Raw genomic sequence first — 21096 nt, 5'->3', positions numbered from 1 at the left:
CGCCCGCGCCGCCCCCCGCCGGGCGCTTCGCCAGAGCCATCGAGAGCAGCCGCGACCTGCTGCACAGGATCAAGGTGGGCGGCGGGCGCCGTCCCGGTCACCCCGGAACGCGGCTCCTCGGGGTCCTGGGAGCGGGGGGCACAGCCGCCCCCGCCCGGGCGGTGGCGGGCGGGCCTCCGAGAAGGACTTGCCATTTCCCGACGCCCGGCCACGGTCACCCTCTCGAGGTTGCCCAAGTCGGGGTTGCCCAAGTCGGGGGTGAGATCACCTCCCGGCCGGGGGACCGCCCTGTCCCGCCAGTGTTCCGAGGGCACGCACCCTTTGCGGTTAGCGGCCAGGAAACCGGGCGGCGTGGGCAGCTCCAGGGGGCGTGGTCTTACTGAGTGGGCGGAACTTTCTCCGGTGGGCGTGGTCTTTTTACCGGGTGGGCGGAACTCCCCAGTGGGCGTGGACGCCTCCCGTGGGCGTTTCCCTGGTGGGCGTGGTCTTTGTCGAGAGGGCGTGGTGGGGAGGGCTGTTCCTGGCACGCCCACATTGAGAGCTTTTGGAGGCGTGCGAGGTGATTCAGCCTGTCTTTCAACTTTTCCGTCTTCTCCCCTTCGCTCTTAGGATGAGGTGGGCGCACCCGGCATAGTGGTTGGAGTTTCTGTAGATGGAAGAGAAGTCTGGTCAGAAGGTGGGCTCAGAAATGTGTTAACTTAGTTACTTGTTTAGTGCTAGCTGCTAAATAAAATACTGACGTTTTGCTGGTTGGAGTGAATCCGATGAACCTTCTACAGTCTACAGTTTACATAAAGTGATACATACTGTAGAGACAGTATGTCTATAGAACGAAGAACCCAAGAATTTTTTTGTTGTTTTTTTAAATCTCAGCAAAATTTAAAATGCAACTAATAGGGCTGGAGGTGTGGATCAGAGTAGAGTGTGTACTTAGCATGTTTGAGGCCCTGGGTTCAATCCCCAGCATCAAAAATAAATGATTAAAATGTAACTAATAAAATAATTGGAGTCTTAAAAATGGCTTCTCCCCTCACTTTTCTCATAGGATTGGATTTATTAGCCTGAAAGTTATATAGAGAGCTTTCCATTAAGCTATCAAATATCCAATATTGCGTATTTATCTGGTAGCACTTAAAGTGGGAAGATTAAAATTTTAGAATTTCTATATTTTTCTTGTCAAATTCAGTCCATGATTCTTATATTTTTTTATTTTTATTTTATTTTTTTGTATTTTTGAGACAAGTCTCCCTGTGCAGTTCAGGCTGAACTTGAGCTCACTTTGTAGCCCAGGCTGGTCTCGAACTTGCAATGATCCTCCTGCCTCAGCCTCCCAAGTGCTGGGATTACAGGCGTGCGCCACCACACCCGGCCGAGTCTTCTGTTATGGAAAAGGCACTGTACTGAATAATAGGGATACACAGTATTCCTTATCCTTAATGAGTTTATGGTTAATTTATTACCATCTTTACCAGGTACAGGGGTTAAGTGGCATATTCATTTTATGGTGCTTTTATCTTTTTTATTGTTTTTAAATTTTATAATACTTTTATCAAAGCACAGTTTGTAACATAACTTCTTCATTGCACAGCAGTGGATCCAGTTACTTACCCAGGCTTTTAGGAATCTTACTTTTAGTAAATGACATGTTAGATCTCATTTAAAGAAAGTAGCAATTTTAGGAAAATTTGATGGAAGAAGTAGGGCACCTACACCTAATTTGTAAAAAAATTTTGTACTCGGTTTAATGAACATAAACTCAATGGGTGAAGACTTTTTCTTCTTTTTTTTAATTTTTTGAGACAGGGTCTCACTCTGTAGTTCAGGCTGGCCTTGAACTCACTATGTAACCCAGGCTGGCCTCCAGCTCACAATGATGATCCTCCTGCCTCTGCCTCCTGAGTGCTGGGATTACAGGCTTGTGCCACCACACCTGGCAAGGGCTTTGTTTTTCTACAGATATTTTCAGCATAATACATACTTCCAGTTTTAAAAAAAGTCATTGTACTCCTTATCTTTCTTTTCAGACTTATGTTCTTTTTTTTTTTTTTAAGAGTAGGGAGATTTATTGGGGAATAAAAAGAGCTCCTGTGAGACAGGAGGGGTCCCAAATGGGTTGCCTTCAGACTTACGTTCTTATGTCTCGTCTTATGTCTTCATAAGACACTCTTGTACCCTGTGCAGAACATGAAAACCAAACAAAAATTTTTCTAGAAGCTCTGTAGTACATAGTTTTTCTTCTGATTTGCAGCCAAATGAAATTGGTGGTCAGCTGGATTTGCAGATCTCTTCATGTTTGTTTTTATTGAGTGGCTATTTTAGGGAATTCAGTGAAACTCACTCAAAAATCAAGATGAATACAATCCAAAGAATGATGATGTTTTATTTAAAGGATGTTATTTATTAAAAATGTAGAATAAAGAAATTGTCAAGCTAAGCTAAGAAAAATGAGTGTCTGAATCAGGTGAAAAAGTGCACGTGGTACAATTTCAATTTAGTTGTATGGTTAAATTGTTAGACTTACTGTTCAGTGTTGCTGAGGTTCTCATCCTTACGTGTCCAGTTTTAATTAACTTTTGGAAATGGGATATCCTGTTTCCTTTAGATAAATACAGAGGATCTTTTAAGATAAGATGATTTCAGTTTTTGAAGGTGTGTTTGACCACGAAGCTATTAATAGAGACTTTTTCCTTTTTTCCCCTAAGGCCTAGGTTATGCAGATATTGAGAACCGTGTACCATGTAAGCCAGAGACCGTCATGAGAATTGCCAGCATCAGCAAGAGCCTCACCATGGTTGCTCTTGCCAAATTGTGGGAAGCAGGGAAACTGGATCTTGATGTTCCAGTGCAACACTATGTTCCTGAATTCCCAGAAAAAGAGTACGAGGGTGAAAAGGTAGGCAACTCAATTTATTTTACTAGCGGCGTGTTATGTTAAAACTCTACTTAATTGTTTCATAGGGTTCTTCACTTCGACTTCAGTTTTTGTTCATGGATTTTTTAAAATACAGATGATAATCTGGTGGGTATTTTTCTGAAATATTAAGATAAGGGTCTGTACGAGGGCTGGAGATTTAGCTCAGCGGCACAGCGCCTGCCTGGCAAGTGCAAGGTTGTGAGTTCAATTCCCAATACAGGAGAAAAAAAAAAAAAAAGATAAGGGCCTGTGCGTGACATTTTCCAGCCCATTTCAAAACAGAAAATGTTGGTAAGGCCTTCACTCAAAGGTTATTAACTGGTGATTGTACAGTTTAATACTGTAATTTAATTTTCATGTTTTTACAATTAGGTCTCTGTTACAACGAGATTGCTAATTTCCCATTTAAGTGGAATTCGTCATTATGAAAAAGACATGAAAAAGGTGAAAGAGGAGAAGGCTTACAAAGCCTTGATTATGATGAGAGGGACACTGGCACCTGACCAAGAAAAAGAATTCAAAGAAAAAGGAGGCAAAAGTAATGAAAAGGATGACTTTGTGAAAGCTAAGACAGAGCCAGACAATGAAGCCAAATGCCGGAATTCAAAACCGGGCAAGAAAAAAAATGATTTTGAACAAGGGGAATTATATTTGAAAGAAAAGTTTGAAAATTCGATTGAATCCTTAAGATTATTTAAAAATGATCCATTGTTCTTTAAGCCTGGTGAGTGTTAATACCATCTTTTAACAAAGTCCTAATTGAAGTGTTGATTTTCAGGAAATCTTAAAATTCAGTGTGGTTGCTAATTTTGGTAGGGGCCAGTCCGGTACCTGCCTTTTTGTCTGTGATTTCTAACAAACCGTTTCACTTAGGCACTTGGTTGTTTAGGTTTATCATCATGGAAGGCTACCCAGTCATTAGAGGATTCTCAGTATCAAGGTATTCGTGGAAGCCAGGGGTGGTGCTGCACACTTGGAACTCTAGTTTCCTAGGAGGCTGAGGCAGGAAGATTGCACAAGTTTGAGGCCAGGTTTGGGTAACCCAGTGAGACTGTGTCTCAAAATAGGTAGGTGGGTAGGTAGGTAGGTAGGTAAGTAGATAGATAGATAGATAGATAGATAGATAGATTACCTCAGTGTCCCCACAGTTCAATCCCTATTGCCAAAACAAAAGTAAAAGTAAAAAATACATACTCATAGAAAATTATATGGAAATGTTGGAAAAATAATTCTGCAAATAAAACCTAGTCCAAAGTGGAAAGGATAAAGTATTGCTAGTATTTTTTGTGCTTTCATTCTTTCCAGAAATTAGTGTTGAGCAGGCATGGTGGACCACGCCTATAATCCTAGCACTTGGGAGGCTCCAGCAGGAGGCTCAACACGAGTGCAAGGCCAGCCTGGGCTACACAGTGAGACCTTGCCTCAAAAAAAAAAAAAAAAAGAAAGTAGTGTTGACTGAGGATGGGGGCACATATCTGTAATCCAGAATTTGAGAAACTGAGGCAGGAGGATTATGAGTTTAAAGACCAGCCTGGGCGACATAGCAAGTTCGAGGCCAGCCTGGCCTACATCGCAAGACCCTGGAATAGATTTGAATATGATTATGGATTTTGTCTTTAAAAATAAGGTTAACTAGCATATTTAGTACAGATCATAAAATCTTTAGTTCCAGAAGCCAAAGTGATACAAGGTTGTATATTTGAAATAATATATATAAATATATATTTATACTTCAGTGTGTATCTGAAGCAAAGTTTTTATGCTCACATATTTTATTAAAATCAGAACTCATACCTCACACTATGGATAGTACACAGTTGAGGACAAGGCAACTTACTCAAGAATATGCTTTCTTTCCCCTTGTCAGTTTGAATGATTTTTGTGTTTTGTTTTGAGGTAGGATGTATTTGTTTATATTTTTATCAAAGAAAGGAACACATTCATGTGAATTTTTAAGTAAATATACTGATCATCATTTTTTTTCTAATGTTAAGAAGATGAAATAAGCAAGGCCATTACAAAGTTAGCTGCATTTGTTGATGTATCATTTGTGATCTTTTTCCAAATGCTGAAGGAAAATATTTGAGCTTTAAAGGTTTAGCTACTTTTAGTGAGCAAACAGTTTTCACTTTTTGAATAATTATCAAACACTTTCTTTTTTTTTTTTCCCCTCCTTGCAATGATGTCTCAAGGTAGTCAGTTTTTGTATTCAACTTTTGGCTATACCCTCCTGGCAGCCATAGTAGAAAGAGCTTCAGGATATAAGTATTTGGACTATATGCAGAAAATATTCCACGACTTGGACATGCTGACAACTGTGCAGGAAGAAAACGAGCCTGTGATTTACAACCGAGCAAGGTAAATGAATGCTTCCCGCTGTGTCTAGCTATATCGCATCTTAATGCTGTGTTACCAATTAGACATAAACTTTCTCTTTTCTCCGTTCCAAAACAAATTTACCATGTTTTGGGAGCTTTATTGAATGTCTTATTATTCCATCTGTAAAATGAGGGAACTGGATGTGGTGGTGCACGTCTGTAATCCCAGCCCTCAGGAGGCAGAGGCAGAAGGATTGCTGCAAGTTTGAGGTCAGCCTGGGCACCATAATGAGCTCCAGGCCAGCCTGAACTGCATAGTGAGAACCCTGTCTCAAAAAAACCAAAAAAGTAAATAAAATACAGTAAAATCATGGAAATAAAACGTGTTTGTAAAGTACCCCATGATGCTTATCTAAAAGCAATAAGAAGCTCATGAACAAGAGCTTGGGGATTTAGCTCAGCAGCACAGTGCCTACCTGGCAAGCATAAGGTCATGAGTTCAATTCCTGGTACCAGAAAAAAACAAAACAAAAAAAGAAGCTCATGAACAATTACGCCAAAATTGTACTTGTATTTTACTCTTCAATCATTTCTTCTTACATTTTAGCCTGTTTTGCTTGTTTGCCTTTTACTGTTTTTAACTGGTTTAATGTTTATTTTGAAATAATTTCACAATTACAGAAAAGTTGTAAGAATAGTGAAAAGTATTCACATATACACTTCAACCAGATTGACCAAATGTTACTGTTGTACCACATCTGCATTATCTGCTCTATTTTTTTCTGAACCAAGTATGATACCCTATTTTCTAAAAACAATGACATTCAAGGAATTGACATTGACACAGTGGTTTAATCAGATCTATACCATATATTGTAATTTTGCCAGTTATTACGGTAATGTTCCTTTTTTGCGGGGGGCGGGGGGGAGCGTGGTACTGGGAATCGAACTTAGGACCTTGTGCTTGCCAGGCAGGCACTGTGCTATTGAGCTACATCCCTGGCTCTAATAATGTTCTTTTTAGAAAAAAAGTTCTAGTTTAGGGACCAACTGTGGATCCTATTTATATTTAAGTTACATCTCAGAACGTGTGTGCTATCAGTTTGTCCCATTATTAATGATGCTATTTTAATGGCTTTGTTGAGGTGATACCTGTCAGTTTTCTGCACTGTAGAGTTACTATTTTTTCCCTTTGTTCTTAATAAATGTATTTTGGGGAGATACTATATAAAAATCCAGTTTCTCATTAAACTTTCTACTTGTTCTTGCATCCATTGATGATTCACGACTGACTCACTTATTACAGTAATGCTTGCCAGATGACTTTCTAATTCCATCATTGATTTGGTGTTTGTTAGTTGGCATTCCAGTATAAGAAGTTCTTGGCCGAGCGTGGTGGTGCACTCCTGTAATCCCAGCACTCGGGAGGTTGAGCCAGGAGAACGGTTACTAGTTCAAGGCCAATCTGGGCTACACAGTGAGTTCAAGGCTGGCCTGAACTGCATAATAAGACCCTGTCTCAAAACAAAACAAAACACACAAAAAAGAAGTTCTTTGCCCTCTCCTGTATTGATTTATACCACTATGCACTTTGGATTTATATTTCAGTCAGTGGGTCATAATCTGTCACAGGCATTATTTAGTATCTTGCTTTGGAAATGATAAGCATATAAAATATTAAAATTGTGCAAGGGTAAGTGATTATTAGGTTGCTTACTTATATTAGCAATATTTTTAAATCAAGGAATTTTATGTATCAATAGTAAACATTTAAATGTCCTTATGTGGATTATGTAGGCCCCTACCACTGCCCATTAATAAGAGATTTGTGGTATATTATGAAAATATCACAGTATTAAGTTCTACCTAATACTAATGTGGTATATTATGAAAATACCACAGTAGTAAGTTCTACCTAAGTAAAATAAACATTTAATATATATCTGAGTTTAAAGAATTGTTTTATAATGAGGCATCTTTAGGCATATTTTAATTATAAGGATTAAGATTTAAAACATTTGAGCTCCTGGATGTATTGCCAAACATTTGTAATCCCAGCTCTTGGGAGACTGTGGCCAGAAGATCTCAAATTCAAAGTCAGCCTGGGGGGCTGGGGATTTAGCTCAGCAGCAAAAGCGCCTGCCTGGCAAGCGCAAGGTTATGAGTTCGGTTCCCGGTACCGGAGAAAAAACAAAAAAAAACAAAAAAAAAAAACAAAGTCAGCCTGGGCTACATAATTACAGTCTTCTTTTACAGCTTTTACATATTAAATATCATGTTAATATATGTAAATTTGACTTGGATTTCAAGCAGAATCCTAGGCAAAGTGTCCATGCAGATTTTAATATAATTAATGGGTTCAAAACAATTTGATGAATTTTGAACTAGAACTAGGATTTTTGTCCTAAGAGGGAACATGGTTTGATTTTGGACAATTAAAAAAGGATTTAGTCAGAGTTTTAGCCTTTTAATATTTTAAAATTTAGTTTATAGTTTATGTTATGGAATTTTCTATAAAATTAGAGTTTTAAGTACTAATTTACGTCATCAAAGTAACTGAAGCACAACCCTGAAAATGCTAAAAATTGTAAAAGTTCAGTTGAAATAAGACAGGATTAAAATAATGTGAACCAGATACATAGGGTTCCTTGTTTAAACTGATAAACTTTAAAACCACTCATAGAAATATTTGAATTTTAAAATTATTTCATTAAATTACAAAAAAATGAACTTATTTGATAAGAGGGAGATTTCAATACACCAGAAAATGAAAAAAAAAAAAGAAAAAAACTAAAGTGTTAGCAAATGAAAAAAAATTGTTTTACTTTTTAAATTCATTTGAAAGTTTTAGTTCAGAAAGATGACTAATGACAGGGAATTTATGTCAAGTGTTAACTGACCAGTTTGCGTATCTCTTGGTTGTTTATGCTTAGGATTATTCAGTTTGCTAAATGTTTATGTTCTTTATTCTTTTTCCTTTTACTCTGTTTTCCCCCTAGTATAGTGGTCAGCTACTGAGTTGAAAAGTCCATTTCACGGGTTGAATACCAACAATTCTCTTTTTTTTCCTTTCTTTTTAATAATACAAAGCAGAACGGAGAATAATAACAGCATTGCATGTAACCAGGATAAATACGAAAATTTAGGACAAAGACTAGGCTGATGTAGAAAAAGACACAAAAAGACAGTGACTGGAAGAAAGTCAAAGGCTACTTCTCTCAGGTGACGTTCATGAGGGGAGCACTTCAGGTTGGCAGATGGTGCCACTCCATGCAAGCCCTTGGGGACCTGGATCTTACAGCCTCTCTGTCCCATGTGTGTGTTAGAAACTCAGTTGTGTCCCCACTGGTGTCCCAGCTTCTGAAAAGAGAAAAGGATTGGAGGAGGATATGCTCAGTACTGTAAGATCCAGACTTGAAAGTATTTCACTTTCTTTCTGTTCACTTTCCAGTGATAGAAACAACCATCTGATCTCACTTAGTGACAAGAGAAGCTAGGAAATGTTGCTAGCTGAGCAGGCGTGCTCCTTGCTGTGGCTCTTTTATTAAGGGAGAAGAAAGTGGATTTTGTGGCCGTCCCCACCAGCATATTATTCCACAGCACTTACATGCTCACGTTTGTGTGTTCATTCGGTCCGAAGGAGAAATTTTATATTTGTAGTGCTGAAGCTTCCTCTCAACTCTGAGGTTAATTGGTTGGTTGGTTGTTGGGTTTTTTATCTTCTATAGGACCGAATCACCACCATGATTCTAACATGGTAGTTGATTCATTTTAGGCTGGAAGATCAAAAATTTGAGGCAAACCTGAGTAACTGAGCAAAGCCATGCTCAATTAAAAACAACCAGAAAACAAGAAAATATCACTGCCTATTTGCTTTGTTTTTTATTTTATTTGATACAGTATCTATTTTGAACTCTAATACTTGATTCTAATTCTTGGGGTTTTTTTGTAATAATTATTTTAAAGGAATTTAAAGGTTTTGGGGGGAGTTCAGGGTGTAAAAACATTTTTTTCAAAGATACATACCCCAAAAACATAAAGATTTAGTGACCACATGTTTTCTATGCATTTGTTTTGTGGTAGCGTTTCCTACAAAATGAAATGTTTCCAACTGACTTCTTGAGCATAATCATAATCTGTTTATAATATACACTAACTGAGCCTCTATGGAATTTTTATATCCCAAGAGAAAATATTATCTTTTTAATCATATTATATATATATGTGTGTATATATATATATATATTTAAAATAGTACTACTTAATGTCTGTCACCCATTTAAAGTATTTTCCCAAGAATCCCACCTCAAAATATATCTTATTTTTTTGGTCAGCGTTTTAGCCATAAGACCACTCTTAGATGTAAGGGAGGCAAGGAAACCTGTGTTTAGCTGAGTACATTGTCCTGAGTAAAACAGATTTTCTCAAACATGAATGGATTCCTTATGGGAAAAAAAAGTATCATTTGTGTATAACAAATACATTCTCTATAGGCAAGTAAATGAAATAAGTCTTTAAGTAAACATCCACACGGGACTATAGTCAGTGCTCTTGCTATTGAAAGATAGTTTGCTGACAGCTAAATCCTTAGTACATTAGCCTTGTTAATATTTTATATGTGTTTGGCATACTGCTTGTGGCAGAAATCTCTACTTTGGGGCAGGGGATGTAGCTTAGTGGCAGAGCACCACAAAGAAAAAGTCTGTAGTTTTATAATTTGATGTACTAAAATGAATATTTTCTGTACTAAGTATACTAAATGAATATTTTCTGATGTATTTTGATAATACAGATATGGCCTTTACCTTCTTTTATTTTTTAATGTCTTCCAGAATTAAGTATTGTTCCTTATCAAACTTTTTTAGGCTTTTAGTTCAGAGATACTATATTATTGGGTGAGCTTAAATACTAATGGTAAATGCTAAAGTGGGATTGGCTTTTATAATATGCATTTTATGGGCGGGTGTTGTGGTGCCCATCTATAATCCCACCAGGACTGATGTGAATTTAGGCTAGTCTAGGCTACATAGTGAGTTCAAGGCCAGCCTCAACCATGTAATAAGACCCTGTCTTAAAAAAAATTTTTTTTATGTTGTCCTGTTGTTTGGGGTTTGGGTTTCTGTGGTTCTGGGGATTGAACCTAGAGCCTCGCACGTGACAGGCAAGTGCTCTTCCACTGAGCTGTGTTCCCGGCTCTTACAATACCCGTTTTAAATTCTGAGTTCTTGAACTTCTCGTAACAATAAGATACAAAGTGACATATACTTGTTTGTAAAGGCATTTAAGAAGAATTTTTAAAATAAAGGTGTTTTGAATTTCCACATCTGTAGACGTAAAGGTCTATGGTTATATAACGTTCTTATGCAAACTCTGGAGATTCCAAGGTGAGGAGGAAGAGGCTGTCATCTGGTATCACCCCATCAGTACTCAGTTACACAGATGTCCCAGTAACCTACTCAAGAACTACATCTGTATTCCGTTGTGTTAAACAGAAATTGCCTAGGAGTTTGAAATAGTAAAGTTTATTATTCAGCTGAACAAAATTATTTTCATGAAAAGCTACTGATTAGTTTTCTATCTAAAAGAACAAAGAGATTAAAGTCTAGAATCCTCCATATTTTTATATTTGAAGGAGGAATGGCTAAAGGACCCTAATTCCCAACCTTAATACAAGTGATTTGAAATGCTTTACTATTAAAGGGAAGTTACATAAAGCTGATTATTAGCCAAAAATATTGGTTATTCTGCATTAAACAAGCTTGAAGTTCACTCTAAGAAATAAATATCTCAGGGCTGGAGATTTAGGTCAGTGGCACAGTGCCTGCCTGGCAAGCACAAGGTTGTGAATTCGATTCCCGGTGCCGGAAAAAAAGCAAAAAAAACCCAAACAAACAAGAAATATATATCTCAGTCAGAACACATATATCTACTGTGTAGGTTCTTTTAGATGCTAGATTGGTGGCATTGCAAGTGTAATCAGAGTAGAGGGGGAAAGTATACGTGTGTAAAATACATGTGGGAGGGGCCCCAGGAACAGAAGAAAGAGAGAAGGTAAGGCGCAAAACAGAGATTGAGTAAAGAGGATTTAACTTGCTATTGAATGTGAGAGTTGCAGGGAAGAGAGCCCACCACAGTCTCTATTATGAGGATGTAAAGGACAGAGGAAACATGACGAGAAGTGCTGGAAGAGATTCTGTTTTAGACATGTTAGGTTTTAGACATGCAAAGGCCGTGTGTTAAATCATATGTTCTTGAAAGAGTAGACGAAGGTCCTCTGTAGACTTTGTTTTAATTCTTCAGGCACACGCTGTGGCCCACCCCTTTTCTAACGGCCGGTTATTATGCTTCAACAAGTATTATGACTTGAACTTCTAGGACACATGTAAAAATTTTGGAAGTAGTCATTTTTCAAACTGTATTTGCCTGGATCCCTCAAAAGTTGTGAATTTTGAAGGAAGGAATAATTTGGGGAGGGAAGAGACAGACATGATTCAGATAAATAGAAATTCATTCCTTTTCTCAAACCAAATTGGAAAATTGTTCATGTCAGCAGGAAATGCAGTCCTCAGTGTGAAGTAGAGACTGTGTTGCAGAGGCGATTTTAGTTATCTCTGCAGAAGAGGAGACCTGGTACAGCTGGACCGCTGTTTACTGGACACGTAAAGAATGGTACGGGTGAGGGCCGGAAGGGAGCTGAAAGAACCCCATGACCTGCAGGGAAGTGCTGGTCACGGGGCTGCAGAGCTGAGATCAGATGAGGGCTGCGAAGAGGGAACTGAAGGGTCCCTCCAGCCGGGGGTGGAGGAACACACGTTAGTGTAATTGCAGCACTTGGGAGGCTGAGGCCGGAGCATCGGCATGAGTTCAAGCCCCGCCTGTCTCAAAAACAAGAATGAAGAGAAAGGGTGAGCACCTGGAAAGAGTGTGGACTACTTCATGTGAAGTAGAGAAGGTGAAGACAGAGAAGAGATGGTAGCTGGGAGCTATGGCAAGGACCTTCCTCCCTTGGAGGAAGCGAGCATTTTGTGAACTCAGTGAAGGACTGAAGTTCTTAGCCTGGCACCAAAGATCCTTTGCCATCCGTCCCTTGTCTCATGTCTGCTCCTCTCACATTGCCGCTTGCTCTCTCAAGCTCTCTGCCTCAGCCACCCTGGCTCCTGGCTCCTCAGCTTGCCCGCTGCGGGCTCCCCTTTCAGCAGTGCACATGCTCACGGTGCTGGGCCCTCACTTCCCTCCAAGGAGTCACCCCACAGCCTGTTGCTAAAAAGGCGGCCCAGAAGCGGCATGGTGGCGCACGCTTGTAATCACAGCACTCGGGAGGCTGAGGCAGGAGGATCTTTGCTAGTTCGAGGCCAGCCTGGGCTACAAAGTGAGCTCAAGTCAGCCTGAACTGCATAGTGAGACCCTGTCTCAAAAAAAAAAAGGATAAAAAGCAGCCCAACTTGTTAGAAATGCAGAATTTGGGGTCTTCTAAAGCAGAATCTGCATTTTAACAGAATCCTCAGGTGATTAATTTGGTGCTTTATATTTAATTAAAGGTTGTCATCAGGACCATTAACCCCTGGAGAGCAGCAGAGTTGTGGGCTTTTCTCATCTCCTGTGCCTTGCAAGGTGTCTTGTGAAGTACTGGCCAGCAGTGACGTTTCTGTGTATTCCGCGTATTTAGGGAGCACTGACTGAAGGGCAGGCACTGTTCTAGGTGGAACACTCCTCAATAAACACAGTTCACAAGCCTTCTGCCCTTGGGAACCTTACATGTATGGGAGGAGACAGCCAAACATGTAAACAAGTGAGAATGTCATACTGATGAGAAGACAGTAAAACAGTGTGATGGGCTACAAAGTTACAGGGAGCGCTCACAGGGGATATATTTAAAATACGTTAGTTTTAGGCCATGGTATTGAGCCATAATACCAAGAAGAGCTAGCTTGTCTTTGTAAATAGAAAAAAGTATACCTAAGTCTGGTATGGAAAAGCAAGATTTTGTGAGATCTAAGTTGTGTTGCTGTAGACCTGCTGGTCTTCAGTTTAACAAATATTTCATAACACCTTTAACATACTTCATTGAGAGTCATAGCTAATAAAAGCACACATAGTGTTTTAACTGCATTATAAAGAAATAAGAGGAATGTAATTTGTAATGAAATATATTATTTCAGTATACACAGTGCATTATATATGTTTTTCAAACTCTGAAAAGTATTCTCACATTTTACAAATTAGGATGCTGAAGCAGAGAGGCAATAAAAATGGCAGATTTAAAAAAGGGCTTAAATCCAACTCTGCCACTTAAAGCTGTGTGACCTTATTACCCTGTAAAAATAGGAGTTTATAATAACACCTACCTTACAACGTTGTTGCAAGAACAAATTAGTTTATATTTACATACTTCTTAGAACAATGTGTGGCATACATTAACCAAATAAAACAAGCGGTGCTCACAGGGGTGAAAGTTGGGATACAAGTGGAGGCTTGCTAGCTCCAGCCTCTCTCCCTGCACAGATAAAGTGTCATGTCACATCATTGTACGTGGTATTTATATAGTATTTTTATCCCAGAAATCTAATCATTTAAAGTATTGAGCTTACTTCTAAACATCACGGTGTGCATACTTTTTTAGTTGGAGATTCACTTTGGTACGATTCAACTATGACCCCAAGCACTAGGCCTGTCTACTAAACTTTAAGTGTTGCTCCGTGTGCACAGGACAAATACACTGTATAATGTTAATTGGTACTTTTTAACTTTAATTTAACTTATTTATTTATTGGTTTTTTGAGACAGGGTCTTGCTATGTAGTTCAGGCTGGCCTCGAACTCTTGGTGATACTCTTGCCTCAGCCTTTCAAGTGCTGGGGTTAAAGGTGTGTACCACCACACCTGGCTTTAATTGGCACATTTTTGTAGGTATTAAAAATTTGATAGGGGGCTGGGGATTTAGCTCAGCGATACAACGCCTACCTGGCAAGTGCAGGGTCGTGAGTTTGATTCCCGGTACCGGAAAAAAAAAAAAGTTTGATAACACTCAGCACAGGCAAGCAATTCCAGTAGCAAACAAATACTCCCTATGCTTTAATTCACAAGATAAGTAGATTACTCAGTTACCTATGCATCACTCGTTGCTGAATCATACTGAAAATTAGTGGTTATTTACAGTTACTGTGAGCTGGGCATGGTGGTGCATGCCTCTGGTTCAGGCAAGAGGATTGCAACAAGTTCAAGGCCAGCCTGGGCTACATAGTGAGTTCATGTCCAGCCTGAATTATAGAGTGAAACCCTGTCTCAAAAATTAATTAATTAATTTTTTAAAAATATGTAGTTAATATATGATCTCTGAATTGAAATACCATCTGTCTCGTGTATATTTTCCTATTCGTTATCATATGTAAAGTCAGCAATAGGTTATTGAATTTTTAATGACCATTCTGATTTCATTTCAGATTTTATGTTTACAATAAAAAGAAACGCCTTGTCAACACGCCTTACGTGGATAACTCCTATAAATGGGCTGGCGGTGGGTTTCTGTCCACCGTGGGTGACCTTCTGAAATTTGGGAATGCAATGCTCTACAGTTACCAAGTCGGGCTGTTCAAGAACTCACATGAAAATCTTTTACCTGGATATCTCCAACCGGAAACGATGGTGATGATGTGGACACCTGTCCCTAACACAGAGATGTCTTGGGATAAAGACGGTAAATACGCAATGGCATGGGGCGTGGTAGAAAAGAAGCAGACACATGGTTCTTGTAGGAAGCAGCGGCATTACGCCTCCCATACTGGAGGTGCAGTGGGTGCCAGTAGCGTCCTGCTGGTCCTTCCCGAAGAGCTGGACGCAGAGACCATAAATGACAAGGTTCCCCCGAGAGGAGTAATTGTTTCCATCATCTGTAACATGCAGTCTGTTGGCCTCAATAGCACTGCTTTAAAGATTGCCCTGGAATTTGATAAAGACAGATCGAACTGATACCGTAACATTACAGGTGCAAGATAAACATTTTGAAGTATTAAACTTCCAGAATACATGCGCTTGCCGGGGATATAGCTCAGCAGCACAAGCGCCTGCCTGGCAAGCGCAACGTCCTGAGTTCGATTCTGGGTACCAAAAACAAAACAAAACAAAACAAAACAAAATACATGCGCTTTTTAAGAATAAATTTGTAACAGTATAATGAATGCAGAAAATTATGTACCTCTAATTGCTTAATTTTGTAATTGTCTTTTATTGTAGAATTAGTTCTTTATACTCAGGGAAGTAGCTATTGTTTCTAATTTTTGAAAAAGTATTAACTCTTGAAATAAAATATTCTGATAAAAACGTACTTTTTAGATGTGTAATAGAGAAAAATACCATTCCATATTGACCTTTTAACATAGCAGCAGAGTCAAGATTATGAGAAATGGCTGGGTGTGGTGGTGCCTATCCCAGCACTGAGGATGGCTAAGGCAAGGGGAATGCAAGTTCCAGTCCTGTCTTGGAAACTTACCAACACCTTGTCTCAAAAAATACAAAGAGTTGGGGAGGTAGCTCCATGAAAGAAGTGGCATAGGTTCAATCTCCTTTAACCACCCCCCTACGCACACACACACACACACACACACACACACACACACACACACACACACGAGAAAGGATATTTTAGTTATCTATTGCAGCTTCAATGAACAAATGCTTTTCATCTCCCAGCTTCTAAGGTTCAGGAACAGCCTCTAAGGGTGGTGCAGCCTCTGAGAAACTTGCAGACAAGGTGCTGCAGTGGTCTAACAGCGGGATGCTTCCCAGGTGGCTCGCCCATGTGCCTGGAGTCAGTCCCATGGCTGGTGATTAGCAGGAGGTCTCAGTTTGTCACTGCATGGGCCTCTGTAGCGCTGCCTGAGTATGTTAATGCCGGGGCAGCTGTCATCACCCAGAGCAGATGACAGAGAGGCAGCGCATGAGCAAGTGCAGAACTAAATCTGTTGTATAAGGTAGCCTCGGAATTCACATACTTTGCCACGTTCAGTAAGTCATGTGGGACCTGATAGAATGTCGGAGGGATTACCCTCTTGGTGGTGGTCCGTACATCCAATAATTCAAGACCGGTAAACTAAAGACAAGTTATTTGCCCCCACAGGTACTACTTACAATAGAAAAACAGGAGACCGGGGATATAGCTCGGTGGCATAAGCACCTGCTTGGTAAACACAAGGTCCTGAGTTCGATCCCCAGTACCAAAAAAGAAAAAGCAAAACAGATGTAGGATAATTTCTCTAGACCCTCCTGTTAAAAAGCGCAGAAGTGGAAGACATGAGAGTTCACAGCAGTTCTAAAATCCCGTGAGACGTAAGCTCCTTGATTAGTACTCAAGTCTTGGGAATGGCTCTTGGCTCTCGGCTATGTTCTCTGGACTCTTGGCTTTGTCCTCTGAGTTATTCTTTGTTCCTGAAAGGTAGCGTGGTTTCCAGCTGAGTGGTTTTTTGCAGCCTGTTTCCTGTTTGTAGAAATCTGGGGGTGCAAAGGCCTCTTTGTACTTTGTCCTTTCAGTCTAATTAGCAGTGCTTCTGCCAACATGGTTTTTAAAAATGTGAATATCATGAAAATCTCATTGATGTTCATGCCGGTAGACAACAACTATGCCTCAAAACCCATTCAAAATGAACCTCTTGTCTAATTTGGTATTAACTTGAGACCGTGTTTTTCTGGAAGTGCCCTAGATTTTATCTTTGCCTTGAAGCAATTTCTTAGTTTTAACATCAGTTGTCATTGGAAGATCTGAGAATTTTAAAAAGCAATCATTGATTCCCTTTTTATCTTCCTTTATCTTATTCTTTGTTGCATGTTAGTATAAGGAGCAAAAAGAATCCAGGAGACACATTCAGCACTAGGCCTGGAAATCCCATCTAGGTCACCCCAGTTCTTTTTTTTTTTTTATCTTCTTGAGACAGGGTCTCGCAATGCAGTTCAGGCTGGCCTTGAGCTCAGTTTGTAGCCCAGGCTGGACTTGAACTCGCAACAATCCTCCTGTCTCTGCCTCCTGAGTGCTGGGATTATAGGCGTGCGCTACCACACCTGGCTCTCACCCCAGTTCTTGAGGCACATTTTCTATTTTCTGTGCTAGAAGCAGTAGTGTTGCTACACTTCGGGCCACTACTAACATGAATCCCCCTTTCCTCCAGTTTCCCAAGAGTTTCTTTGGGTTCCCGAAGTCCACATGTGTAGCATCTTCAAAGACCATCCCAGATTCTAAGCGGTTTTCTCCAGGGCCCCTCAGATTTTCACCAACACTCCAACTTCCACCTACTGCCCTGGTACTCACATATATTTCAGGTAATTCACAGTTCATTTACAATAAGTAGCCCTTTAAACTTTAAAGTATACAAGAGTTCTGTGGTACTGTATACTCACAAGATTTTAGTCATTATCATTATCTAATTTCCAAACATTTTCACTGAAAATAAAAATAGAGCCTTATACCTATCATCATTGGCCCCCTATTTTCTCCTTCCAGCCTCTGGCAACCAATTGACTTTCTATCTCTTTAGATTTGCCCATTTTGGATGTTTTGTGCGAGTGGAATCATGCATTACGCGGCCTTTTGTGTCTGAGCACTTCGCTTTAGTATAGTGTATAGCAGTTACCAATACCTACATAAAAATTATCCCAAAAGTGATCTCACAGTTTCTGGGTTTCAGACATGTAGGGGCAACTTAGTTGGATGGTTGCAGCTCAGAGTTTCTTCTAGGGCTGTTGGAAGGAGCTTCATTGATCGGAAGGTTTAGCACTGTGAGGTATATGACGCATGATGACTCTCTCATGTGAGAGACCTCTGTTCTTGATGGGTTTTGGAGATACTGGTTTCCCACCATAGGTCAGCTTGATGGTGCTATTGTTTCCCTCAGAGTGAGTGATTTGAAAGAGAACTGTCCAGCCTTTGGAGTCATATGCCACCACATATGTCAAATTCTATTGGTCAAAGAGCCCAACCCTGATTCAGTGTGGCAGAGGACTGTGCGAAAGCTTGAATACCAGAAGTTGGACCTCGTCGGGCGCCATCTTGGAGACTGGCTCTGCAGATGGTGTGTTATAGTGTTGGCATTAGATATTTTGTTGCAGCAGCCATAGATGGTGTATACTAAAGACTGTTAGCTCGCCACTGAAGTCAGGAAAACTCGAGAGGTCAAGGCTTTTATACACTCTAATAAGATTTTTCTGTAGTTCTGTTCCCTATGTCTGTTTCCTCACTTTCCAATTTATGAAAGTAAAGGATGTTTCTGAGTTGGCTGAATTGAAAAGCAGCCCTTTAAAGCATATCCATTTCATCCCATTTCTTTCTGGCTTGTCCTCATCTCTAGGTCTTATAGTCATGTTTTCATATTTTTCAGTCCATACCCTCTTTAATAAACATAAAAATGCCATGTCTTCTTTTAATATTATTTTCAAATTTAAATGTGCACTGGATATTGTGATTGAAATCAAATCAAAGTAGTGTAAGTTTTTAAATTTGTCATACAGAGCTGGGCGTGGTGGCGCACACCTGTAATCCCAGCACTCAGGAGGCTGAGGCAGAAAGATCGTTGTGAGTTTGAGGGCAGCCTGGGCTACAAAGTAAGCTCAAGGCCAGCCTGAACTGCATAGCGAGACCCTGTCTCAGAAAGAACACACACACACAAAAAATTGCCATACAAAATGATACAGCTTTTTAATTCAACCATGTGATACCAATGTAAGGAAGTCGTTGAGCCTCTGCACACGGACCACAGACTGAAAGACCAGAGGCCTGGGGCCACCGAAGAGCTGCTGTTTAACTGGAGAGAGGATGAAGGAGGAGAACTGTGTGATCATCAGAGAGAAGTGCAGTGGGGCCGAGCCAGAGGTTCAGGAGGGTCCACAGAGTGTGAAGAGCCCTGTGAAGTTAGACTAACGTTTGTTAAGATTTTTTTAGGGTTCTTGTCGAAGCTCTGGGAACTGTGAACCTTCTCAGCAAATGAAGTAACACAAACATCAAGGGTTCACAGGACGCCCCCATGAAGAATTTGCCTTACATATCTTCATTGTGACTAATTCTGTCAGAAACGGTGATGATGAAGTCCCTTATCTCCCAAAGTGGTATTATGTCTCAGGGGTGACTGACCTTTAATATGAGGAAGAAAAAAACTCAAGTTTTTTGTGTTTTGGAGGTGTTATGTTTTTGTTTTGTTGTTCTTGTGTTTTGTCACCAAAACCCACAGTCTGTCCAGATGCTCATTAGCTACAAATGTTTTACTTTACTTTTCTTGTGTCAAAATGATCTTTTGTCTTGTGAAATTTTATATACACAAAAGACTCACATGAATAATACCCATTTCCAAATATGCCCCCATCCCCAGCACTAGGGATTAAACCCAAAGCCTTTTTTTAAAACTTTCTTTTTTATATATTTATTTACTTACTTTTAGACATACTCTCACTAAGTTGCCCAGGATGATCTCAAACTTGCAACCCTCCTGCCCCTGCTTCCCAGAATGCTGGGATTACAGGCATTCACCACCAGGCCTGGCTCTAGTACTCAGAATTTAAAGTGTTAACCTTTAGCCAAATTTTCTTCATTAAAAATAATAAAAAACAAGATGTCAGATAAGGCTGAAGACCCTTTTAACTATTGCCCAACTTCTTTTGCCTACCAGCCAAGTGCCACCAGGAGCCAGGGTGTGTCCTCCGCCTTCACTGTCAGATTCTTTCACAGCCACATATGTGTATCCATGTCTGATACATAATATTCGTACTTACTTTTGCACAAAGTCATAGCATACATGTTTTCTATAATCCTTTAAGATTTCTTTTTGTGATCTGGTTAATTCATAGAAATCCAGTTTATTGTAATGCTTAAAACATTACCTATCACAACCACACTGCAATCCATTCTTTTTTTTTTTTGTTTTTTTTGGTTTGTTTTTTTGAGACAAGGTCTCACTATGCAGTTCAGGCTGGCCTTGAGCTCACTTTGTAGCCCAGGCTGGTCTCGAACTCGCAACGATCCTCCTGCCTCAGCCTCCCGAGTGCTGGGATTACAGGCGTGCACCACCATCCATTCTTTTTTTAATGCATGCTTTTTATGTAATAGTCCATGCTGTAAGGAATCATTTTCTTGGTTGACCTATATAAAGTTGCTGCTCTTATATGTCAAAAACACTTGAATATGGACAATTTTATGTGGTTGAACTTAACACTGTTGTTTGTACAGCAACATTTTAACCTCTCTTTGACATCTTTACTATATAATGAATGGAAAACTGGTACGATTTTTATTTGGATTTACCTACTGTTAATGAAGCCAGGCATATTTTTATATGTTGGTCTGTCAGTTTTTCCTTTACATTTCCCCTTCATGCTGATTCAGATCATGGAAAACAGAGACTTGCAGCCACATATGCGTATCCAGAGACTTGATCGTGAACGTGATCATGGATCAGACAGTGGATAACCCCAGTAAATGCTGTCGTTCTCCCAAGGGGAGCACATTACTCAGTGGTCACAATTTTTTCCCATTCCATTGTCCCTACAATTTTGCAAAGTGATTTTGCTGCTCTTTCCCTCCAAAGGTGGAGCTATTTCCCCACCCACTTAAAGCTGGGCTGGCATTGACTCGGTCTCACCCATAGAATGTAGTGGAAATAATGTTGCATAAGTTCCTGCTGTTTGGCTTTACAAGACCTTGAAGCTTCTGTTTTCCTTCTCTGAGGACGCTACTCCAGGTGTGCCACATACGGAAGCCAGACTAGCTTACTACAGGATTGAGATGCCCCAGCTGTGGGTATAGGTCAGTGGCCCAGTGCCTTCCTGGTAAGCATAAGGTCCTGAGTTTGATTCCCAGTACAGAAAGAAAAGGAAAGAAAGAAAGAAAGAAAGA

General features: G+C 39.9%; 1 protein-coding gene across 2 annotated transcripts; it reads left to right on the top strand.

Annotated features, from left to right (window-relative positions):
• Nucleotides 1-15552, top strand: Lactb (lactamase, beta; the record flags this gene model as incomplete). 2 transcript variants are annotated; one of them, XM_013519043.1, is given in 6 exon segments in its annotated part: nt 1-74; nt 610-676; nt 2703-2893; nt 3287-3638; nt 5107-5272; nt 14672-15552. In XM_013519043.1, coding segments are annotated over 6 exon segments (1376 nt in total), but the record flags the coding sequence as incomplete, so codon positions are not given.
• Between the last annotated feature and the right edge of the window lie 5544 nt (nt 15553-21096).

Source organism: Chinchilla lanigera, unplaced genomic scaffold (genome assembly GCF_000276665.1).
Source record: "Chinchilla lanigera isolate Chin_1 unplaced genomic scaffold, ChiLan1.0 scaffold00049, whole genome shotgun sequence".
In the NCBI taxonomy this organism is placed as follows: domain Eukaryota; kingdom Metazoa; phylum Chordata; class Mammalia; order Rodentia; family Chinchillidae; genus Chinchilla; species Chinchilla lanigera.
This window is presented reverse-complemented; position numbering and strand designations above follow the sequence as displayed.